Below are 22,790 nucleotides of genomic sequence, written 5' to 3'. Positions count from 1 at the left end.
TACATATTGGCTGTTGGAGTGCAGTTGAAACAATTAAATATGGAGGTTTAAAATAATTCATACATTATTTAGTATGCCTGATAGCACTATATTTACAATTTATTGTCCATACTGTAAAAGTACATATTGGAAATATGGTTTTGAAATTTAAATGTTTTTTTATCCTATTTCAGAATCTCAGCTTGCATCACTTTCTTGTGGTACAGCTAAAGACAAAAGCATAGCAGCAGATGTAACACAAGTCACTGCCCCCATCTTCAGTCCAGTAGCTCCATTAATATCATTGCCATGCACAGAAGAAGACAGTCCTTCAAAAACACTTCCAACACAGACAAAAGGTTTCCAGTCCATCTCTGTGATTAGTCCTAGCAAAAAATTCAACTCCATGGCGTACTCAACTGCAAAATGCCATACTTCCATTGGAGGATCATTCCCAATAGTACAACCAAGAGTTGTAAATGGACAGGGCATATTGAAGCACAGTGGTTTTAGAGGAAAGAATAATGGGCAAGAGTTTTACTCATTGTCTTCAACTCTGCCAAAATCCACATCTGGAGATGTTGACTGTAATATCAGTAATGAGGATCCCTTGCTCAGTTTGAAAGTTGGATGTAAACCTGCATCTTCAGTACATATACTACCTAAGATTCCTAGACCACAAGAATCTCAGAAGGGTCTCTCTCATCAGATGCTTGAGGAGGGCTCTTTAACCTTGGATTCTGGTAACCAAAAAACTAAAGACCAAACATATGTCCCTGTATCGATTGAATGCAACCCACATCCTCATCAGGTAGGCAAGAACTGTATTCATATCTATGAAAATAATAATGAAGATATTCCTTTCGGACAGCTCATATTAGAAGATAACTTAATGGATGTGTTGTGCATTGAAATCTCTAGTGATGGGAAGATCGTTGAGTCTGTGTCGTCAGATATTTGCAGTGTTAAGGCTGTTCCAAAGACTTTAAAAAATGGAATGTCTGTTGATGCAAAAGCACAGGTGAAAGAGGAAGAAAAAACAAGTAAAAGAGTGAAAGATTATGATAAAACTAATCAGGAAGTGAAAAAAAGGTCAAAAAGCCCCTTTCATCCACATGATAATGCAGAAAATGACCAACTTTTGACAGCCAAAGGTTATATGGAACCGGAAAGCAATTTTATTGTTGAAGAAAGTGTTGGGATTGAAGAATCTGAAAATGTGGAAAGAAATGTCATTAGCAGTAGACATAATGTAACTGACCATCGGGTGGAGAGTGACAGTGTAACTGAGGAGAAAATTGTAGTCAAATTTAGAGCAAAAGACTGCCCAAAAGACATACCATTAGAGGATTTCAAAGAAGGTAGATATGCAAATTTGGCTGAAGGAGAGGGACCAAGTTTAACGGTGCGCACTGACTGTGAAACGGGTTTGGTTAGTGATGAAGGTATGGATCTCATGAACTTGTATGGTGGTGAAGTGACTGATATGACTTATGCCTCTGCACCTGGGCTCTACACCTTAATTCTAAATGCTGACAACTCCTTCACTTTAATTGCAGGAGGTAAGTTTAGGTCCATTTACATTCATTATGTGTTATTTCATTACTAGATATTCATTCAAAATTGCCATAGTATCATAATAAAGTACCTAGTTGTTCTTACACGTTATACAAACCCTTGGTCCTTTACATTAAGAATTAATTTCAGCGAAGGCTGTAAAGCAGCCATTGAACTTTCAAACTAGGTGGTTAGGCAGTTAACTACCGTCCGGTAGTTGGAAGCTCCATCCTGACCAGTTGTAAATATTCCAATTTGCTTTTGGCCGCCATCAAGTGAGGACTTGTATTCACCTCTCTGCCTGACTGCTGTTGAATGTGTTGCACCTTTTCCCAGTGGGAACTTTCTTGTTTGATGAGTACTGGTATGTACGTATATTGTTTATTTGTGTGTTTGTAATTTTGTGATATACAATGCAAACCCATGAACCCATTAAGCCACATAAGCCCTCCTCCCAGCATGTATGCCTTACCTTACCTTACAGACCTTGCAGCTTGTTTGGGTTGCCCCAGGTCCCTCAGTGTGAGGCACCTCTAATGTCTACCAGAGAATTGCTAATGCATCTTCCTGTATATTTTGCATCTTCCAATCTTGGATGGTCTGGGATGCAGCTTAGATATTTGTCGAGCTTATTCTAAAACACATCTACGCTCACTCCTGATATGTTCCTCAGATGAGCTGGTAACGCATTGAATAGATGCTGCATTATCGATGCTGTGCATAGTGGATTAATGTCCTGTGTGCTTTCCTTAGTTTTCCTGGTATAGTTTTGAGCACTATTAATCTATCTCTGCTTGCTCTATCTGCTCATTCATAGATGCTGGTCTCCACACCCTTTGTGCTAAATGCCTGGGCTGTGAATATACCTGAAATGTAACTTGTGTTGAGTGTTGCTCCTGGTCATCCGAGTATGGATGGGGGATCTTACTGCCATCCTGAGGAAACTGACGAAGAAGAGGCTGAAGAAGAAGAGAGCTCGTCAGGTGTTCTCAAATTCCTCGTCAACTTCAGCTTTATCATTGTCTTCTGCTGCCTCCTCCAATTCTGCTTCTCCAAGGAAGATGGTAGTCTCTCCTCCCCTTAAGAGGTGTTGCCATGGGACTTCTAAGGGTCTGCCTCCTCGTACTGAGGAGATGGTTGGGTCTTCCATTGGTTCTCTTGTTCCTTCGGGAAGGAGAACTGTTATGCTATCCCCAGGATTTAGCGTAACGGGAGCCATAGGAGTGCAAACTGCAGTTTGCACACCTGTTGTTAGTCCTAGTTGTTCTGCCTCGAAGTCTAACACTGCCTCAGGTACTCATTCGTGAGCTTCTCCGAATGCTCGCAAATTTTTGGATTTGCCGGCATCCAGAGTTGTGGACGTTGAGTCTTCTCACCATCACAACTCATGCACAAAGTGGAAGAAAGGAATGAGTCATGCAGATGTCTCACCTTCTTCCTGACAATGCTTCTCGTAGCAATCGCTCTGGTCCCTGGAGTGAGGTGACGGTCTTGCGAAATCATACACTTAGAGAAAGAAGACTGGGATACATTGAGAGGAAGGTTTGAGTACTCGCCAGCTAGGTGCTCGCTCAACTCCACCCAGCTCATGCTCATGTTCATGTAATCGCTCCAGCTTGGTGGCAGTGAGTGACACACCTGTTGGGAGATAATCTCGTAACCCTCCTCAGGAGAGCATTTCACTAGGGTGAAAGCGCTCTCTTAGACTTGTATTGTGCTCATCACTGCTGGTTGGTGATTGCAACTCGCTCCTTCTGCTAGTCCAGCTAGAAGGGCAAGTGAGAATGTCCGATCCTCCTCACCTGTCCCTTCAACTTCCTGGGGTTATACCAGGAGGAGTGAGGCAAACAGGGGGAACACTGGGGAGTTGCCACCTCAGGGGTTGGCTGTGAGGGCCTATGATCCTGGTTCAGTTTTAGGACTGAACAAGTTGTACGCCCAAGCAGTTCAGGAAGGGTCAAGGGGGTCTGGTGAGGTTCTCCCTCCTGTAGGGAGAATGTCTCAGGAGGACTGCCTTGGATGGGTCTGAGGGTCCTTTGCCTCAGGATGTGGACACCCCCAAGATACAGAGGACTTTTGCAGAGGTCATAGTGCTGATTTATCAGCACAATGACCTCAGGGAAGGGACCATGGCTTCATTTACCGACTGCCCCTCTTGTCCCGAATCCTTTTGGGATCTGAAAAAGGAACCTAAGGTTTCGACAGGGCTGTATGGTCCTCTCTTGCTGATGGCGTGCTTAACCAAGTGAATAATCTGGTCTCTGGATAAAATAATTCACGTAAAGCAAACTGGTCAGACAAGCTTCTTTCCCTCCTCTGCCTTATCAGAAGTGATACTACACGCCCTTGGAGGGATTATTGCTGACAAAACAGGTTGGTCCGGACTTGGTACACCTAGTTGCAGCACCTTACTCTGAAAGGTGCCTAGCTTTCGCAGCAAGAGGCAGCGAGTCTAGGGCTACTTCTATGGCAGCACCACAGGCTGTCTCCTGGTTGGATCTGTGGTCGTTCACAGTATCCAAGGTCGCTGCTTCTTCAGGGGCTGTCATCCCTAGGGAGGATTCGGCTTTCGGGAGACTCAGTCTGGAGGTAGGACAATTTTCTACCTGGCCCACCAGACTGCCAACCTGTGGCAAACCTAGTGTAGGAGAGGAATGATGCAGTCCTGAATTGGATCACCAGGTCTGTTGGTTTTGATTCGGCTTTGGTTCTTAGGAATGGACTTTTGCGGGGTTCTACCTCTCTCTTTCCTAGAGAGTTGGTAGATGCTGTGTTGGAGAAGCATCGGGCTGAAGACAGTGACTGCCTTGTCCACAAGGCAGTAGGGTCTTCACATTCTATTGCAGCTAGACCTCAGTCAAGCTAGCTCTTCTTTGGCCCCCAAGAAGTACCCAGCCTTCTTTCGCTATGGAAGGAGCACAGTCGCGCCCCTTTCAGCTTTCCTTTCCTTCGTAGAAGGGAGGCAAAGGAAAGAAGAAGGGGAAATGCTAGGTACTGCCATTGATGGAGGCATGCCTATCAAACTATTGGGTATCATGGCAGCGATACGAAGCCTAGACCTGAGTGGTAGATGTGTTTTGGTAGGGGTATCTACTTCCCTTCAAGTCAAGGCCACCTCTCACCAACCTTCCAGTCTGTCCTCAAACTTACATCCCTGGTTCAACCAAGGATCTGGCACTTAGGCAAGAAGTGCAAGCCATGCTGAGCAAGGGAGCTGTGGAAGTCGTCTGAGATCAATCTCTGAGGTTCTACAGCCTTGTAAGAGAAGGCCTTGCGGGGGCTGGAGACCTGTGATAGATCTCTCTCCTCTGAACCAGTTTGTTTGCCAGCCTCGGTTCATGATGGAAACAGTGCACTCTGTGCTCGCTTCTATCAAGGAGAAGGACTTTATGCTTACGGTGGATCTGAAGAATTTCTATTTTCAAATACCAATCCATCAGTCCTCATAAAAGTACCTTCGCTTTATCCTCGAGGAAACGGTGTTCCAGTCCAGGGCCCTTTTTTCGGGCTCTTGACGGCTCCTTAGGTAATCACAAGAGTGTTCACCTTTGTTTCGGCTTGGGCCCATTCGGTAGGGATATGTCTCTTGAGGTATCTTGAAGATTAGATTGGCTAGTCCTGGTGAGCTCTCACTCGCAGTTGCTACAAGACAAGAATTACCTTCTCGATTTTTGCCACGATCTGGGGATTGTGATAAATTTCGTGAAGTCAGATCTCATCCCCAAGCAGAGGATAAAAGTACGTATCTGGACATGGTAGCAGCACGAGTCTTACCCTTGGACTCACATATCAGCAAGTTCAAGAAGGTAGCACAGCTGTTCCTGTCTCACCAGGAGCAGCCAGCTTGGCAATGGCAAGTCGTGATTGGTCACCTGTCGTCTTTGGAGATGCTAATCCCTCATGTGCGGCTCCACCTTCAGTCTCTTCAGTGGAGACTGAAGGAATGTTGGTCCCAGGCTCAAGACCCTCAATTCTTTCCCATCCCCCTCTCAGAGGAGGTGAAAGAGGATTTAGCCTGGTGGCTAGACGACAGGATCCTCTTAATAGCGGTAGTTTCATACTCCCCTTCCGAACATGCCTCTGTTTTCTGATGCATTGACCGAGGGTTGGGGCACACACCTGGAGGAGCTGTTGACTGCAGGAGTGTGGAACCATCATGACAAGCACCTTAACATCAACATCCTAGAACTCAAGGTGGCCTTCCTAGCTCTAAGAATTACAGATTCGAGTGATGGGACACTGTGGTGTTGAAGAATGACAACACCACAGTAGTGGCATATGTCAACTTCACTAGTTGGCAATGCAGGTGCACAAGTGAGTGGCAGCTCACTTGGTAGAGCTGTCAGCCAGGTACATTCCAGGCAAAAGGAATGTAGTGGCAGACAAGCTCAGTTGCCAAAATCAGGTGTTAGGTACAGAATGGTTCCTTCACACAGACATGGCAAAGGTAGTTCGACCTATGGGGGCATCCAGTTGTAGACTTGTTTGCCACCCGGCACAACGGGAAACTACAGATCTTCTATTCTGTAGTGTTGGACCCATGGGTTGCTGCAGAAGATGCATTCCAACATCCGTGGGACAACCTTGACTTGTACGCCTTTCCCCCATTTTGTCTGTCGCAAAGGTGATCAGCAGGGCACTAATCACCCCTAATCTTTGGATAATTATGATGGCTCGTAAATGGCCACAGGCCATTTGGTATCCTGTTCTTCTAGCTGTTCTCTCCGAGGCACCAAGAGAGATTCCTCCTTGGCACAACCTTCTATGTCAACCTTACATAGAGTAGTACCATATGGCAGTGCAGTCCCTGTATCTTCATGGCTGGGGGTTATCCACCATCTCTTGTGAGCAAGAGGCTTTTCCCACCGATCACCAACAGAGATGGCAGGATATCTCAGACAGTCCTCTGCAGCAGTATACCAGGGAAAGTGGACAGTCTTTTGTGGTTAGTGTCGTAGACAGGGTTTCTCTCCGGTCAGAGCTACTCTTCAGCAGGTCGCAGAGTTCCTAGTCTTTCTTTGCCAGGAGAAGCTCCTCAGTCTCTGTTGTTAAAGGCTATAGGTCTGCTTTGGACCTAGTCCTGAAACTGAGAGGCATAGATATTACATTTCTTCTTCCATAGAAATATCTCTGCTTATGAGGAGCTTCGAGAGGTCTTGGCCACCCAGGGAACTTAGGCCTCCTGAGTGGGATGTGACTCATATTAAGGAGCCTGACTTGTCCACCTTACGAGCCTTTGTGAGAGTCATCAGACAGAGATTTGACACTCAAGACTGTCTTTCTGCTTGCCCTGGCATCAGTGTAGGGAGTTGGAGAACTTTATGGTCTTTCCTTCGATGTTAAACACTCAAGGGGACGGGGATCAGCTATGCTCGATTGCGTCCTGGACTTCGTAGTGAAGACTCACAACACATTGGTCCCTGACACTAGGTTCAAGTCCTTCTTGATCCCCTCCTTAGAGGATTTTTGAGGTAACGATCCAGACAAGGTGCTCCTTTGTCCTGTTAGAGTGCTGCAGCACTATCTGAAGAGGACTCGTCATCTCAGGCCTGAGTGTTGAGGACTTTGTTAACACTAGGGTGGCCGACCAAGAAAGAAGTGTCCAAGAATACTTTCTCTCTGGGTTCGTGAAGCAATCAGGAAAGCATACTCCACTGAAGGGAGAAATGACACCAGTTACCTTTTGTCCGAGAGCTCACAAAGTCAGAGGTAGTGGTCCTTCCTTTGCATTTGGCTGGGACCTGTCGGTTCCTCAGATGAAAGGGGGTTTTTATCTAATCAGACCACTTATACCTCTTCCTCTCTTTGGGATATAGCCCACAAGTCCTTGGACACTTTTTCTTTTTGACCCGTGGAGGCTGCTAAAAAAGTTGTGTACTTTACCCAGCTCCTTTAACAGGGCAAGGTCGCATCCTCTTGTGCTCAATATGAATGTGGGTTTGAATGTGAGAGTGACTGGCTCTCCTTCTTCTCCCTTCATTCTACTCTTTTCCTTTGGGTAGAGAGTTATGTTCGTCACATGCTGGAACTGACGGCTGATGCAGGTAAGACTATGCGCAAACCATCCTTTTTATATTCTTTGAGTAGACCATAGAAGCATATATCCTCTCTTTCATAGCAAGGGAGCAAAGGAGACCTTGACATAAGACAAACCCAATACTTGTATTTGTCTTATTGTCTCCAACATCAAAGGTTTTGGTTGCTTTTTCATATGAAATGGTTCAGAAGTCTGACCATTGATCAATCAGTTGCTATACTCCAATCAATTGGTCAGAGGCATGGTGGTTCCCTTCCTCGCTCTCTCAACCAGGAAAGGAATGTAGTGAGGCAAACACCAGTCTGTTCATGAGGCTCACTCAGATTCCTCCCACAAATCAGTGACTCTTCCTAATGTAAAGGACTGAGGGTCTGTATAATGTGTAGGAACAAATCACAGTTTTTCAAACTAAATTGTATTTTTCCTGACTATACAAACCTGAGGTTCTTTACCTCATACCACCCTTCAACCTGACTCCTGGCCCTAAAGTAAATTGGAATGTTTATGTCTGTTTGGGATGGGACTCCTGACTACCAGACAGTAGTTAACTGCCTAACCACCTTGTTTGAAAGTTCAACAGCAGATTTCCAGCCTTCGCTGAAAGTAATTCCTAATGTAAAGGACCTCAGGTTTGTATGGTTTGGAAAAATACAATTTACTTAAAAAATTGTGATTGTAACAAGAACAAATTCAGGTTTACTAAAAAGGATCTAAGAGGGTTTGGAAAGATGTAACAGACAAAAGGAATCATTCCTGAAGTCACAGGCTTTATGTACTATTTTTGAACTTTGAGTGCATTACAATGCAACACATAATCTTAGCTGATAAAGTTTAGAATATTCAGTATGACCTAATCTTTTGAAGACATGAATAACACATTATTTTTAATTGGTGTCTTCTAGAAACTGGACAAATGAAATGCCATAAAAAATAAAACTCATCAATTATAGATCAAGTGATATTCATTTGAATATTTTTTTATGTTGTTTATTTAATCAATTTTAACTTTTCAATAATGCAGGTTGTCAGGGATCTGCAAATGGACAGAACAGTCGCATCTATGTTTGCCACCACTGCAAGAAGTTTGCCTCTTCTCAGTTAGAGATATTGAACCACATTTCACATACTCATCCCGAGGATCTGGTTGATGTAAATCGTTGCATTGCAGAGTTCAGCTCATTATCGAACTCCGAGAGTGATGCCAATGCCAGTGATACTGGTCAGATAGTATTGTCTAGTGACACCTCAACTGGTGGAAAGTTGAATTCAGAAGAATTGGATGATAAATGCATCCTGGAAATGGATGAAAATTGCCCAAAGCAAGATCTTTTATCAAAATATGAGCCAAAAAAAGTGACTAGAAAGAAAGTAGGTCGACCTCGGAAAGAGGATCGGTTGGCTGTGGATGAGGATTGTAATTTGCATTCGAGTGAAGCCCGAAGTTTTACAAAGGATGGTGATAATATTATTTGTATGAATTGTCAGAAATCATTTCCAAAACACAGACAGTTTGACAAGCACAAATGTCACATTTGGAAGGAAAATCTTCATACATCAGAGGTGAATGACAAACTCTCTTTGACAGATGTTCAAGGTGGGACAGGAGAATATTGCATTTTTGATGAAAATGTAGAGAATTTTAGTTCCTCTTTCTTAGAATATGACTTGGGAGAAGAGTGGAAAGCCAGTAAACGATACAAACCAAAAGTGAAGATTAAAAGTAGGGATGTTGAGCGCATAAAACGAGGGAGACCTCCTAAGGTGGATGTTATGGATAAAAAGCCCATGTAAGTACTGTACATAAAGTGTTAATTACGACATAATTTAGTATTGCTTGTAGTGGAATAGCCAAGATGAAGTTTAGTTTTGTGCAGTGGAATTTTGTCACCCATGCCTTGGAAAGCTTTTGTTTGAATCTGCTTTGTCAAAAGTGAGTGACTTGAATTTCCTGAATCATTTACCATGAGATTGCTACAAATCTATATTTATACATTTAAAATTTTTAGATTGGTGCTCTTACAGGATGTTTATTTATTCAGGTTTTCCTATACATAATTATTTTGCAAAATATCATCAGATAAATATGCTGATTACCATTTTAGAGTGAAAGAGAAGAAATTTCAAGCATATTCTAAAGAAGTCTTTTGCAATACAAGTGCTCAGTTTTCTTCCAGTGTCAGATATGTGTTAACTTATTCAGTATTTTCTTATATACTGTACTTTTTTGAGTCACATTTGCATGAATGGTAACAATGGTTGAACTGAGAGTCCTGTAGACTCTGCTGTAAGTTATGATAAAATGTGTTCTAAGGTTAAGAAAGGGGCTACTGTGAAAATCCATGTAAAAAGCTCCACTGCACATTGGCATGTAGCGGGTGGATATTGAAATTGCTATCTCTTGTAAGTTGGGTGTATTGCACAAATGTGTAGATCTTGTAGTTCTTCACTCCTGTGAATCAAGTTGGAAGTGTGAGTGAAGGAGAATAGATAAATCAATAATTCCATCAAGCATTACTGATTTTGATGCATGTGTGCAAGTTATTCCATGTTAACATGCCTTTCCTTTCACCTCCCAGCCTTTCTTCAACAACTCCACAGCCTTCTCTGACTCTTTTGTCTCAGGGGACTTCAGCCTAGGTGCTTTCTTGCCAGTCATTCATTTTGTAACATTATACATGCTATAGAATCACATTCAAAATACTACATTAATATTTGGTGTATGGAATGTGACTCTTAGTTTCAACCAAAAGTGGATAAACAATCATAAACAAAGGTCTTGGAAAGAAAATTGTCAGATCATTCAACATTTTCTATTTGTCTTGTGATTAGATAAGACACTGCAATTATCTACAGTATGCAAACTCTAAGGACAAATGTTTAGGTTGATCCCAGTTAGAGTTAAGAATGTGAACTGAGCGGCCAGGCTGAACAATTTTTTAATAATGCTGCATCGAGATTTATGAGATATTCTGTTGCTTTTTATATGTGGATCCCCATAAGTTCATACTTAGGGTTATGGACCACCAGTTAATGGTGGACTATCCTAATTCATTCAGGTTCTGTAAAAGAGGTCTTAAATGTTGATATTTATGTCAATAGTATTGCCATAGGCTTTTGTAAAAGATATTAACAGCTTGTATAATAATTACCCTTATTTATCTGTCAGTGGATCATTAGTAGTTTTACTGTTAAACCATTGTCGTCACAATAATGAATAGTGTAATGGTTTTAGTGCCAGGTCATGAGACCAAACATCAGATATCAAATTAAATAAAATTTCTGGATATATTCGGTGGGAGAACTTTGGTTTTTGTAATCTTTAATATAGCTTTTTTTTTCAGGCCTTTCCCCATCGGTGAAGATAATGGCAGTGAGGCTAATAAAGGTATCATTAATCCTATGTCCAGTAACTGCACAGACTACAAAGCATCAGGCCCTCATCAGTCTTCAGGTGCTTACGTGGCTTTCCAATCATCTGGTGTCAGTAGTGGAGCAAATCCTCCCATCCTGAATTCTATACCAACTTTACCAATTTTCTCAAATGCTCAACAACAGGAGCGACTTCACAAATGGATTGCTCAGATTGATTTGAGTTTTGTTGACACTATCATTGATAAACTGTGTCACAATGACAGAAATGCTGGATCTCAAAGTGGAGAGATGTATATGTGTAGAGAATGTAAAGTTCTCTTCCGAAGTCTAATGGCATGTCGCCGACACTGTGCCAAACACATGGCTAGGAAGGCATTTACTTGTCCTGATTGTGACTTTGCCACAACAAATGTGGGTGCCTTATATTCACACTATCGTAATCACACCCAGAACCTCTATGCCTGCAATAAATGTGATTTCAGGGCTCGCATCAAAGCTCATTTTAGGGATCATTTGGAAACACACAATCCTAATAGGTACATTTGTCGGTTGTGCCAGAGGCCATACAGCACTTCTAATTCTCTTAGAAGTCACATTTATCTGTACCATTCCAATGAAGAGGGCATGAAATACCTTTGGTGTTTGAGGAAGAAGAATCAAGACTGCAACTCAAAGAATGTCTTTTTTCAGTGCCCAGTTTGTAGCAAGCTGTTTGGCGAGAGGTCGTCTGCCAACCGGCATCTTGCCAGCCATGCTCCAATTGTACCAGAAGTCTTTATCAGATGTGAAATTTGTGAGGCTGAGATTCCCAATCCTGGAACTCTTAAGAAACATATGATGAAGCACAAAGTTGTCTATATATGCTGCATATGCCACAAACCGCAGGCTACTGCAAGTTGCCTGCGAAATCACCAAAAAATTCAGTGTCCCACTCCTCAACCAGAGTCATTCAGACAGTCACTCCTCTTGTCCTTCACTTCTTCTGAGACTTTACCAAGCCTTCTTTCCAATAAGAGAATTGGACCATTGCTCCAAGAAGAGACCAGTCATAATTCTGAGGACAAAAGTTTAACAGGTTGCAAAGTGAGTAGCTCCCTTCTCCTGCAGATGCAAGAAGTTGGCTATAAACAGATTTATGAACTACTCAGGGCCAATGAAGACGACAAACTCAAAGGGATAGAATCTGAACAAACTGTAAGTGACGTTATGAAGATTGTTATTGATACAAGATATGGAGAAGAGAATGAGCAGGTTAGTATATCAGTTTTCTTGAAGAGTAATATTCACATATTTATATTTCCTTCTACTTTAGATATATTTGTTCATATGTAGAGTAAACCTTTGGTCTTAACAATAGGATAATCTTCTAGTGCCAGCTGGAAACCAGTTAAAGACAATCAAAGATTAAAAAGCAAGGAATCTGTGGCATATGGCAACCAATACGTATACAAGGTGGAAGCTGCTCAACGACCAAGCTTGGGACCTCGTGACGCATTAGTCTTTTTTTGACTGCCTTGGGGAGTAGCCGTGTTGTGCTCTCCTTCCCAAGCCGGTTGCTTTGTTTGCCCATTATTTCTTTGCAATTTAGAGTGTGTGTGTGTCTGTCCTTTGATCATGGATTCCTCCAACAGCTCCAAGCCCCATTAACGCATGTATCCGGGAGTTCAGGGATTTCCATGTTCCAGGTTTTTGGCTTCTTCTGTTACAGATCCCCATTTGACTTGCAGATCTAAAAAAAATTTGTTTGGCATCTAGCCACACAAATTTTTGTACTACGTGTATCTCTAATCCATGCCCAGGTCATTCCTGGCCTTTATCTCAGTGGAGGGCTTCCTATAAGAAGAGGGAACACTGTCTGTCTTGGGAAGGTTTTTCACCTCCCCATGCAGACATTTCGGCATCTCCTTCCAGTAGTCTTCCTCTTGCATCTTTTATTGCCATGTCCCCGTCCTTTTCTTCCATTGATTTTTCTTTGGAAGTATCGGGCAGTGGATGAGGTAGTTTTATGTTTAATTAGGCTCCCTCTCTTTTGGGAGACAATCTCACTCCCTCAGGAGAAGAGGCTCCCTCTCCAGTTCCCTTTCTTTCAGATTTGGAGTCCAACAAAATGATAGCAGTTTGGGCATCCCTAGGCCTATGGGGTTCACCCTCTTTGGATGGTTTGCTGGCACATTTCTTGTCTGCTCACCAGCCTCCCCCAGTACCATTGACAGTCCCCCCTCCTGTTGGCCTACACTACTTTGTTGATGCCTTCAAGCGGGCTGGAGCTGTCAACAACGTCGTCTGCTGGGGTGCCGTTTATCTCCCTGCCAGTAAGGCCATTGGCTCGTGCTGCCATGCCCAGTGTTGTGACATCATTCCCAGCTTCCACTCAGCCTATGATGTCGACTGTGGTGTCAGTTCTCCCTCTGTCTCAGGCCATGTTTGATAAACTGGACTCCGTTTTTCATGAGAGATAGTAGGAGAGAGCCTTCCCCCACTCCATCTCCTTCTCCTCCTGCACATACAAGAGTCAGACGTTGGAGGATTCAGGACTTTATTGTTTCTTCTTCTGAGAACGAGAGGAGTGTTTCACCATCTATTCTACAGGGATGTTTTTCCATATGTTCCACTTTGTGATGGCTCCCCATCTCCACAGCCTACTTGAGTTCGCTATAAGGATGATAGAGCACCGATCAAGAGTGCGAAGGTGCCTTCCACTCAGTTGTCTCCTGCATCTTCTGGGATTTCTCATAATGAATGTGTGGGTGATGCTGACAGTCGAGGATGTGAGATGCTTTGGGTCCATGGATTTGTGTCTCAGCCTTCTCCCAAGACGACTAGAATTTCTAAGTCTCCTTCCCCAAGAGCTCCCTATATTGATTTCCTCCCGTCAGGAGAAGTTCTACTCTCTCCAGATCGGAAATTCTTAGCAAAGAATGAAGACCCACAAAACAGGTGGTCTCCATGGAAGATTGTCCCTCTTCCACAGGACCCATCACTATGTCCTATTATTACTTTAAAATCTTATCTGGGCAGAACTTCTAAAAAGTCTTCAGGTCCTCTTTTTATTAGAGAGAAGGGTGGAACCATTTCCTTGAAGGCCATCAGACAACAAATTATTTTATTAAACAAGCCAATCCGAATTCAGTCCCTCATGTCCATGATATCCGGGCAGTGGCTACCTCAGTTAATTATTTTCATCATATCAAGGATCTTAAAAAATATTAGGGTTGGAAATCCCCGACAGTATTTAAACGCCACTATCTGAAAACTCTAGAGGCCCTTAAATATTTGGCAGTGGCTGCAGGGAACATTGTCTCCCCTGATATGGCCTAATTATGTAATCCTAAATCTGTAATTTATTATTTTGCTTTTATTTATCTTTTGGTACTCACTCTCACCTACCTGCCTCGCTTGTAATCCCTGCCTTTCTGCCTTTTGTTCCGGACTGAATTGCTCATCAACCCACTCCTGTACATGTACATAGTTCATTAATATGTTTGTTTCCATATTCATTACCTGTTGCATTTTCCTAGTGATAGTATGGATTTGGTCTTATTAGGTGCTTTTTACCATTTATAATTTGTTATCCTTACCTTGGTTATTAAAACAATAATTTTAAGGAATTTTTATTTTCCTTTCATATAAATTTTTGTTTACATTTTATTTCCAAGCTTGTATGGCCAATTCTCTGTTACTATTCCACTGGCCGACACAGGTCGAGCCCAGAAAAGGGATTTTGACAATGGAAAAATCTATTTCTGGGGGAAGACCTGTGTCGCCCAGTGAACCCATCCCTCTCTTTTTCCTTTTCCCCACCCTTTAGCTGGCCCAAGCTTGGGTGTGTATTTCAGGAATGAGGGTTCTGGCAGAGGTAGTAGTAGCGAGCGGAAGGTAGACATTGTAACGGCACCTCTCTAGAGGGGGATTTTGAGAGAGGAGACTTCTAATTGGCAAAGAATCTGTGATAGTGGTTTCCACTCGGCCCTGTGCTATACCGACACCCTATAAGGGTGAGCGAGCTGGAGGTAGTAACTCTGGCATTCCATATGGCTTTTTTCTCTGGTATATTTAGCATTTATTTCTACCTAGAAATGAGTGCTATAGGGACATTTCACTGGCCGACACAGGTCTTCCCCCAGAAATAGATTTTTCCTTTGTCAAAATCCCTTTTTTCATAGCCACAGACCTGAGGTCTTAACAATAGGATAATTTCTAGCGCCTAGCTGGATCCAGTTAAAAACCAGATGAAAGCAAGGAATCTTGCGCATGCGTAGATTGGGTGAAGGATGGTCGAAGACCATCCACCTACGATCATGCATCATTTGATCGCCTGGGCGAGAGATGTGTTTACCTCTCTTGGCCTTTACCCGGTTCATTGCCTGTTTCGCTTGCGTTTTGTGTGTTTGTGTGTGTTTGGTTGATATTATGGCTTCTTCTGCTCCTTCTCGGCCTTGTCAATGTGTGCACCCCGGAATTCCAGGTTTTATGTGTTCTCGTTTTTGGCTTCGGCAGCAACTGACCCCCCCACATCTAGTGCAGTAGGTGCTGTTCTGCTGTTCTAATTTTTGTACTAACGATCCTTGCACGGAATGCCGGGCATGGCCTAAAGAGGAGTAGAAGTCGTTTTTTAGCAAGAGAGAACATCGGAGGGTTTTGACTTTTCCTTCATGGGAAAGTTTTTTCGCCCCTTCCCGATGCTTCGTCTCCTGCAGTATTCAACCTCCATAGTAGAGTTGTTCTTGTGTCTCCTTCCTTTTCTTCCATTGATTCATCGCTGGAAGTATCGGGAGGCCACCAGGCTGATGTTTGTAATGTCGCCCCTTCTTCTTCGGTAATTAATTTGATTCCCGGGAAGGGGGGGAGGTTTTTTTCATCCTTCTCTTTTCTTCCAGAGTCGGAGGCGTCCAAGATGGCGGCGATTGGAAGACGCTCGGGCTAGGGGGTACCCCATCAGGCTGGCCAGGTCATCCCCTCTCCTCCCAGCCTTGTCTTCATAGGTAGCCAAGGTCAGCCATCTTGTATTGCTCCGCCAGTGACAGTTGCCGCTTCTTCGAGTCGGAGGGAAGCTGTGGCGTCTGCCCTGTTGATGACGTCACGGGATCCGTTGTTGTGTATTCCTCCGCCAGTGGCGTCTCTTCCCCTTCACAATGAAGGGAAGCAGTGACGCCGTCACCACTTGTGACGTCACTCCCATCGATGACGTCACTCCCAGTCATCTGAGTATTCTTGTCTTCAATGTTTCTTTTAGGATCCTCTCCCAGCCTATCATCTTCCAAGGAAGTCATACTGAACTTTAACGGTTACAAAATCCAACAGCTTATGGTGGTTTGATCATAAGGAGTTAGTAAGCATCTCTTCTATAGAAGAGAATGTTCATTGGAAGTCCCGTGGAATAATGCCAAGGGCTTCTTTGGAGAAGTTCACATCAACGTTTTACCCCTACAACCTACAAAAGAAAGTATGAGAGACTGATAAAAGGATACATATTTCTCTAACTTACAAACCCCAAAGCCTTACTGTAAGATAGAGTAGTTTCTGCCTGAACTATTATATGGCAAACTGTGAACATATCAGAAACTTATAAAAAAAAAAAAGAAACAGGTTGCTGAAGCAAGAGAAAAAGATAATGAAGTTCAAGTTTATCTGACATCTGAGAAATTAAAGGCAATACATATTAATAGAAGAAAAGCAGCAGAGAAATCCTGAGTTGACATCAGCTGAAGAAAAACTGGGATTAATAGTCAGGTGAGTGGTTGGTTCACCCAACCTTCACTTACCTACCTTGGTAGAGCACCTCAACAATTGGACTAAATTTCACTGAAGGTATAATTATAGAAAAGACTTGAGATTTGTATGCTTGTAGGAACAATAACTATTGCAAGAGAAAATGTTTGCATGTGTTTAAATAATAACTAGAATTTTTACTCCCTAAATGGGGAAATGGGGCGCATTCTTTGGAAAGCTTTACCTGAAATTTTACCTTAACTTGTTGGTAAATTATCACATACTTTGTAATATGTAGTATATACAAGTCAGAGGCGTACATTTCTTACCTCTGCATTGGCCTAACCAGGAAAAGAGACTGTTGAACCTCCAGTTGGTTCAAGACTTTCCTCCTGCCAAAGTTGAGTCCCTCCTTACACTAAGACCTAGGTTTATTCTGCATATGAACAAATAACAAATTTTTAATTAGGCTATGGTCTTAACATACATAGCATACCTCTTGTCACCCTTCAAATTGATTCCTTGGACTGGAAGAAACTGGATGTAAAGATGTTTATCAATAGGTAGTGTCCTATGAGCACTCCTAAACAGCACTACATGTTTGTACCTATTCCTGATCCTCCTACTTTCCCTATGTCCCCTGATCCATCTCTCCAAGCACTTCCTTCTTTATCCTTATGGTTCAAGGTAGAATGAAGGGGGTATATGTATTCAATTCCTTGTCTTAGGCAAAATTAGTGAAATTTCAAAAGGGAGACGGAGGCTAGGCTCACAACCCTGAATGTTTTGCCTTCTATCATAGGATTGCGTGCCTCACCCTTGTTGGTAAAGGAGCCTGTCCCCTGGACTGCCCTTTGTAAGTTCAGTGACTCTAGGAAAGCTGTCTGTCTGGGAACCAAGTGAATGGAGGAATGTGCCTACCACCACTTCTCACTTGGTTGCCTCCACACCTAACCTGGGAGGAGGTTGGCCTATGCTCCCCCAAAAGACTGCTTGGATAGCAGAAAAAACAAGTGCTCCCTTGGCTACTCTAGAGCAGTGAAAGCAACCATTTCAGATGTTAAGTTAATTGTTGGATTCCTTCTCGAGTGCTTATTCGAGTGATCTAGAGGACTATAGATCAAGCTTTTGTTGAAGAGGAAGTTGGTCAGGTTCGCTAAGCACAGGTGTGATTTCCCAGTCATTTTGCTCTCTTGGACACTGACTGCTCTACCTTGCAGTGGCACTAGATGCTTCTTCCATGTCTGTGTTTTCTATTTTGGCCATCTTATCCTTTGCTGTTTTTTCCTTTTCTGCTTTTTCCTAACTCCTTGGTCCTCTTTTTCTTTGCTGTCTGTTTTAGTGCATATTTTAATTTTTTCTGTTGTTTTGTGTACTTATTACTCATTGGAATGGAATGAAATTTAATGGAATAGAATAGTATAGAGTTTAGACCAAAGGCCAAGCACTGGGACCTATGAGGTCATTTAGTGCTGAAAAGGAAATTGAGAGGTAGGTTTGAAAGGTGTAACAGGAGAAAAACTTCACAGTTGCACTATGAAATAATTATCGGGAGAGGGTGGATGATAAGATTGAAGCGAGAGAATCTGAATAATATGGGCCAAAGGGACACAGCAAAAAACCTTTGGTAATGCCTACAGTTCAGCCTATGAAGTGCACTGGCAGCACTACCCCCCTAAACAGTTTCTCTCTTCTTTTTTTCACATTCACTAGAAAGAAGTAACAGATGGTAATGGGAAATACGGAAAGAAGAGATCAATTATTAAAAAAGAAAAAATAAATTTACAAATTAATAAATAAATAGACAATAATGTATGTTAACCTGTGCTTGAACTTCTGAAGTAACAATTGCATAACATCCTTAGGGAGACTGTACCAGTGTGAGGAATAAATGAAAATTGTCTTAATTCTTTAAGTTTGCCCAACAGTTTGTCTCATGGGAACAACAGCAACTGAGAGTGGGGAGCCCCAAGCACCCTCATCAAGAAGAGGAGCTTGATCAAACACATTACCAAGAAATAGAAATGGAGACCCAGTCGTCCACATATGGTGCACCGTCAGTTATAACTCGCAGAGACAATATGGCTGATGTGCCTCCCATGGGGCTGTTGAATCAAGACCCAGCGTCAGGTGAGAGTGATCAGCGTGTTGTGGTCATCAGTAACAATGGCGAAGAGCAGACTGTGGTAGTAGAGGATGGGCCAATGGTAAGAGATATATTTAGCCATTTTGTAAAAGAAATTTCTGTTTTATATGGTTGTTTTGCACTCTTATTGTAAATTTCACTTTTGTACATGAACTTTCCTGTCAGATATATACTTAGCTATACGTCTCTGACGTCACGACAGAATTCAAAACTCGCGGCACACGCGACAGGTAGGTCAGGTGATCTACCTTACCCGCCGCTGGGTGGCGGCTGTAAGAACCAATCTCCCTTTCCGGCCAGAATTTTTCTGTCGCCGGTGACGACTACACCTGTGGTTGTTACCTCCTGACAGCTTTATTCATTTCTCGTTGCCGTGGATTTATTTGGACTGACTTTCGGTGAAGTACCTGATCTTGTTGGCTTGGCATACGCATTTGTGGATTGTTTTTGGATATTGATTTGGATTTTTCTTTGATTTCGAGATGTCTGAGTTAGAGGTTAAGAAATCTTCTATGTTTAGAGTGTGCTCTATGGATGAATGCAAGGTGAGACTACCGAAAGCTACGGTAGATCCTCACACAGTTTGCTTTAAATGTAGAGGGAAAGAATGTTCTTTTGTTAACCCGTGTAATGAGTGTGAGAAGTTGGATGAGGGTGAATGGAAGGCTCTTTCTTCCTACTTGAGGAAGTTAGAGAAAGACAGGGTGAGAAAGGCTTCGTCTAGGAGTTCTAGTAAGTCTCGTATTAGCGAGGTAGAAGAAAATCCTGTTGTAGCATTAGAACCTTCTCCAGTTTCAGCTCCTGCGCCCTGCATCGAACCTAAGGATACGACTACGGAAGTGGCAACCATGAGAGCCACGATCCTTAGCATGGAAAAGAAGATTCGTTCGTTGCAAGGTAAGAGTAGTGAAGGTGAATTGTGCAGTGACCCCAGTGCAGTGGAGGGTGCGTCTGATCGGCTCCTTAATGCTTCCAGGCCTAGACCTCTTCCAGACTCCCAGTCCCAGTGGAGGAGGAAAGTCAAAAGCCGCAGGAAGGTTAGGGAGAACTCCCCCACCGATCAGGCGTCCCCTCGGTAGATCCTGATTGCTCGTACCCAGGCTGCCCTTGTTCGCGCGAAGAAGGAGGTATTGCGCCAATGCTTCTCTTCTTCTTCCTCACCTTCGCCTAGAAGAGGATGGAGCGCCTCGGATTCTTCGCGACCGCTGAAGAGAGCCTGGAAGGCGCCTGGCTCCTTTCCTTCCAGCCCGGAAGTTTTTCCAGAAGAGCCGGAAGTAGAGATCAAGAAACCCAGGAGGGAGCAGGAGTTCTCGCCTCATAGTAGGCTTCGAGCCTCTTCTCCGGTGGAGGATTTTGCAAGATCTCCAGCTCGAATTCTTGCTGGACTGCAAGCGCAGATTTCGGCGCTGGCGGGCTCCTTGGCAGGAGGAACGCGTCGGAAAGACGTCTCTCTCCCTGTCAAGAAGTCTAGGATTCCTTCGCCTGTGTTACCGTCTCAGTCAGAGTCGGTTCTCTCTCCTTTATCAGCGGATGGAAGGAGGCGCTCTTCCCTCGGCAGGCGCTTGTCGTCTTCCAGGCGTCAATTGCCCAAGAAGCTTTCTCCTGGTGACTACATCTCTCCAGTAGGAAGGGATCTAGCGCCTAGTAGGCGTTCGTCTAAAGACAGGCGTACAGCCTCGTCTTCTCGCGCATTTCCGAAGATCCTTCATTCTCCGGATAAGAGAGCCTACTCTTTGATGGATTCGTCAAGAGACAGGATCTCGCCTTTTGTTAGGCGCCTTGAGCCTAGTAGGCGCTACTCCCCAAGTAGACGCTCTCCCGCTCCCAAGCGTGGTGCGGAGGATAGGCGCTTTTCTCCTGATAGGCGCGGCTCTCCTTTTAGCCGCTCGGTTCAGGACAGGCGTGTAGAGCCTGAAAGATATGTCTCTTCTGGGAGACTACCTTTTGAAGAGACACACAAGTCGGGAGCGAAGTTTGTGGAGCATGGTAGACGCCGGTCTCCTAGTAGGCGACCTTCTCCAGGGCTTCGCTCTCCTGTATGTAGGCTCCAAGAGCCTAGTAGGCGTTCGCCTCATGGTAGGCGCAGCTCGCCTGGCAGCCGCTCTCCTTTGAACAGGCGCATGGATCCTGAGAAGCGCCTTGAGCATAGTAGGCTCTCCTCTCCTAGCAGGCGCTCCCCTTTGGAAGCCCGGAATTCTAGGAGTAGGATTAAGGAGCAAAGAGCACGCACTCATCAGAGTAGGAAGGACTCATTCGAGAGGAGCTCTCCAGAAACTTTGGCTTCCCCTGATAGGCGCCAGTCTGCTACTAGACACTCTCTGGACAGGCGCATTTCTTTAGAGAAGGCTAACTGCCCTCGTAAAGAAGCGGAGGGTTCTTCAGTGGATGAAGTTGAACCTTCAGAAGAGGATTTGGTGAAGGACTCGTCAGTTTCGTCCTATAAGATCCTTACAGATCTCCTTCTTCAAGAGTTTGGAGACTCCCTTACTCCCGTCGCTCCTCCGTCTCCTCTCTCTTTATTCTCGACTTCGAAGAAGACGAAAGTTTCCTCTTGTGTGAGGATGAAGCCAACCATCTCAATGAAGAAGGCTTTGAGAGGTTTTGGTGATTGGCTGCTTTCTAAGGAAGAGAAAGGGAAGACTGTGTTTTCTTTCCCTCCTTCCAAGCTTACGGGCAGACTTGGATTTTGGTACGAGTCTGGAGAACCCCTAGGTCTGGGTCTTCCTTCATCGGCGGATGCGGACTTCTCTTCTCTGGTAGATGCAGCACGACGCTCGGCTCTTTTGTCTGCTAAGACTACCTGGGCTATGAACGAGCTTGACCACCTGCTGAAGGGAATGTTTAGAGTCTTGGAAGTCTTCAACTTCCTTGACTGGTCTTTGGGGGTCTTGGCTAAGAAGACTCAGAACCCGGATGCTATTTCGCCAGAAGATCTCAACAGTGTTCTAACGTGCATTGACAAAGCAGTTAGAGATGGATCGAGCGAAATAGCCTCCCTATTTGGAGCAGGGATCCTTAAGAAGAGATCAGTCTTCTGCTCTTTTCTAACTAAGTCTGTTTCGCATGCCCAAAGAGCCTCTCTCCTGTATTCGCAGCTCTCGCCTCTGCTATTTCCGAAGAAGATAATCCAGGACATCTCAGGATCTATCTCTGCGAAGGCGACTCAGGACATGCTCGCGCAGTCGGCACGGAAGCCTAGGACCTCCTTCCAGACGAAGACGAAGAAGGAGACTCCAGCTAGACAGGAGCCCTTTCGAGGGGCCCCCCTTCTAGAGCCTCTACCTCGAGAGGTAATAGACCTTTCAAGAGAGGTAGATCCTTCTCACGCTCTGTCAGAGCTAAGAAGTAGGGAAGTAGTCCTCCAAACACCAGTAGGTGCCAGACTTCTAAGATTCTCGGAAGCCTGGGCAAAAGAGAGGAGCGGACAACTGGTCCCTCTCGATTATAAGGAAAGGATATCTGATTCCTTTTACGGAAAGACCACCGTTGACAACGACTCCGAGGGAGTTGGTGGCCAGGTACAGGGATCCCATCATGAGCCTTGCTTTAACACAAGCAGTGGAACAAATGTTCGAGAAAGAGGCTATAGAGCTAGTGAGCGACCCTTGCTCAGCGGGCTTTTACAACCGCCTTTTTCTAGTTCCAAAAGCCTCAGGAGGATGGAGACCGGTTCTGGATGTAAGCGCCCTGAATTTCTTTGTAGAAAAGAGGAAGTTCGCCATGGAGACGACTCCTCAGTGTTGGCGGCCCTTCGGCCAGGGGACTGGATGGTGTCCCTAGATCTTCAGGACGCTTACTTCCATGTGCCTATCCATCCTTCGTCGAGGAAATACCTCAGGTTCATGGTGGGAGGAAGGATATTCCAGTTCAGGGCTTTGTGCTTCGGCCTTTCAACAGCCCCTCAGGTCTTTACAGGCCTAATGAAAATGTAGCAAGATGGCTACATTTGGAGGGAGTCAGAGTGTCCCTTTACTTGGACGACTGGCTGAT

General features: G+C 44.1%; 1 protein-coding gene across 3 annotated transcripts in view; it reads left to right on the top strand.

Annotated features, from left to right (window-relative positions):
* LOC135200148 (uncharacterized) overlaps nt 1–22,790 on the top strand; it is a 41,274-nt gene that overhangs the window by 13,579 nt on the left and 4,905 nt on the right. For all 3 annotated transcript variants that reach the window (XM_064228494.1, XM_064228493.1, XM_064228495.1), the window contains exons 3-6: nt 174–1,541; nt 8,595–9,360; nt 10,915–12,196; nt 18,583–18,861. In XM_064228494.1, the coding sequence (XP_064084564.1) occupies nt 174–1,541; nt 8,595–9,360; nt 10,915–12,196; nt 18,583–18,861 (3,695 nt within the window). The remainder of the gene's footprint in view (nt 1–173; nt 1,542–8,594; nt 9,361–10,914; nt 12,197–18,582; nt 18,862–22,790) is intronic.

Source organism: Macrobrachium nipponense, chromosome 26, assembly GCF_015104395.2.
Source record: "Macrobrachium nipponense isolate FS-2020 chromosome 26, ASM1510439v2, whole genome shotgun sequence".
Classification (NCBI taxonomy): domain Eukaryota; kingdom Metazoa; phylum Arthropoda; class Malacostraca; order Decapoda; family Palaemonidae; genus Macrobrachium; species Macrobrachium nipponense.
Note: the sequence above shows the minus strand (reverse complement) of the source record. Positions and strands in the feature narration are given on the sequence as shown.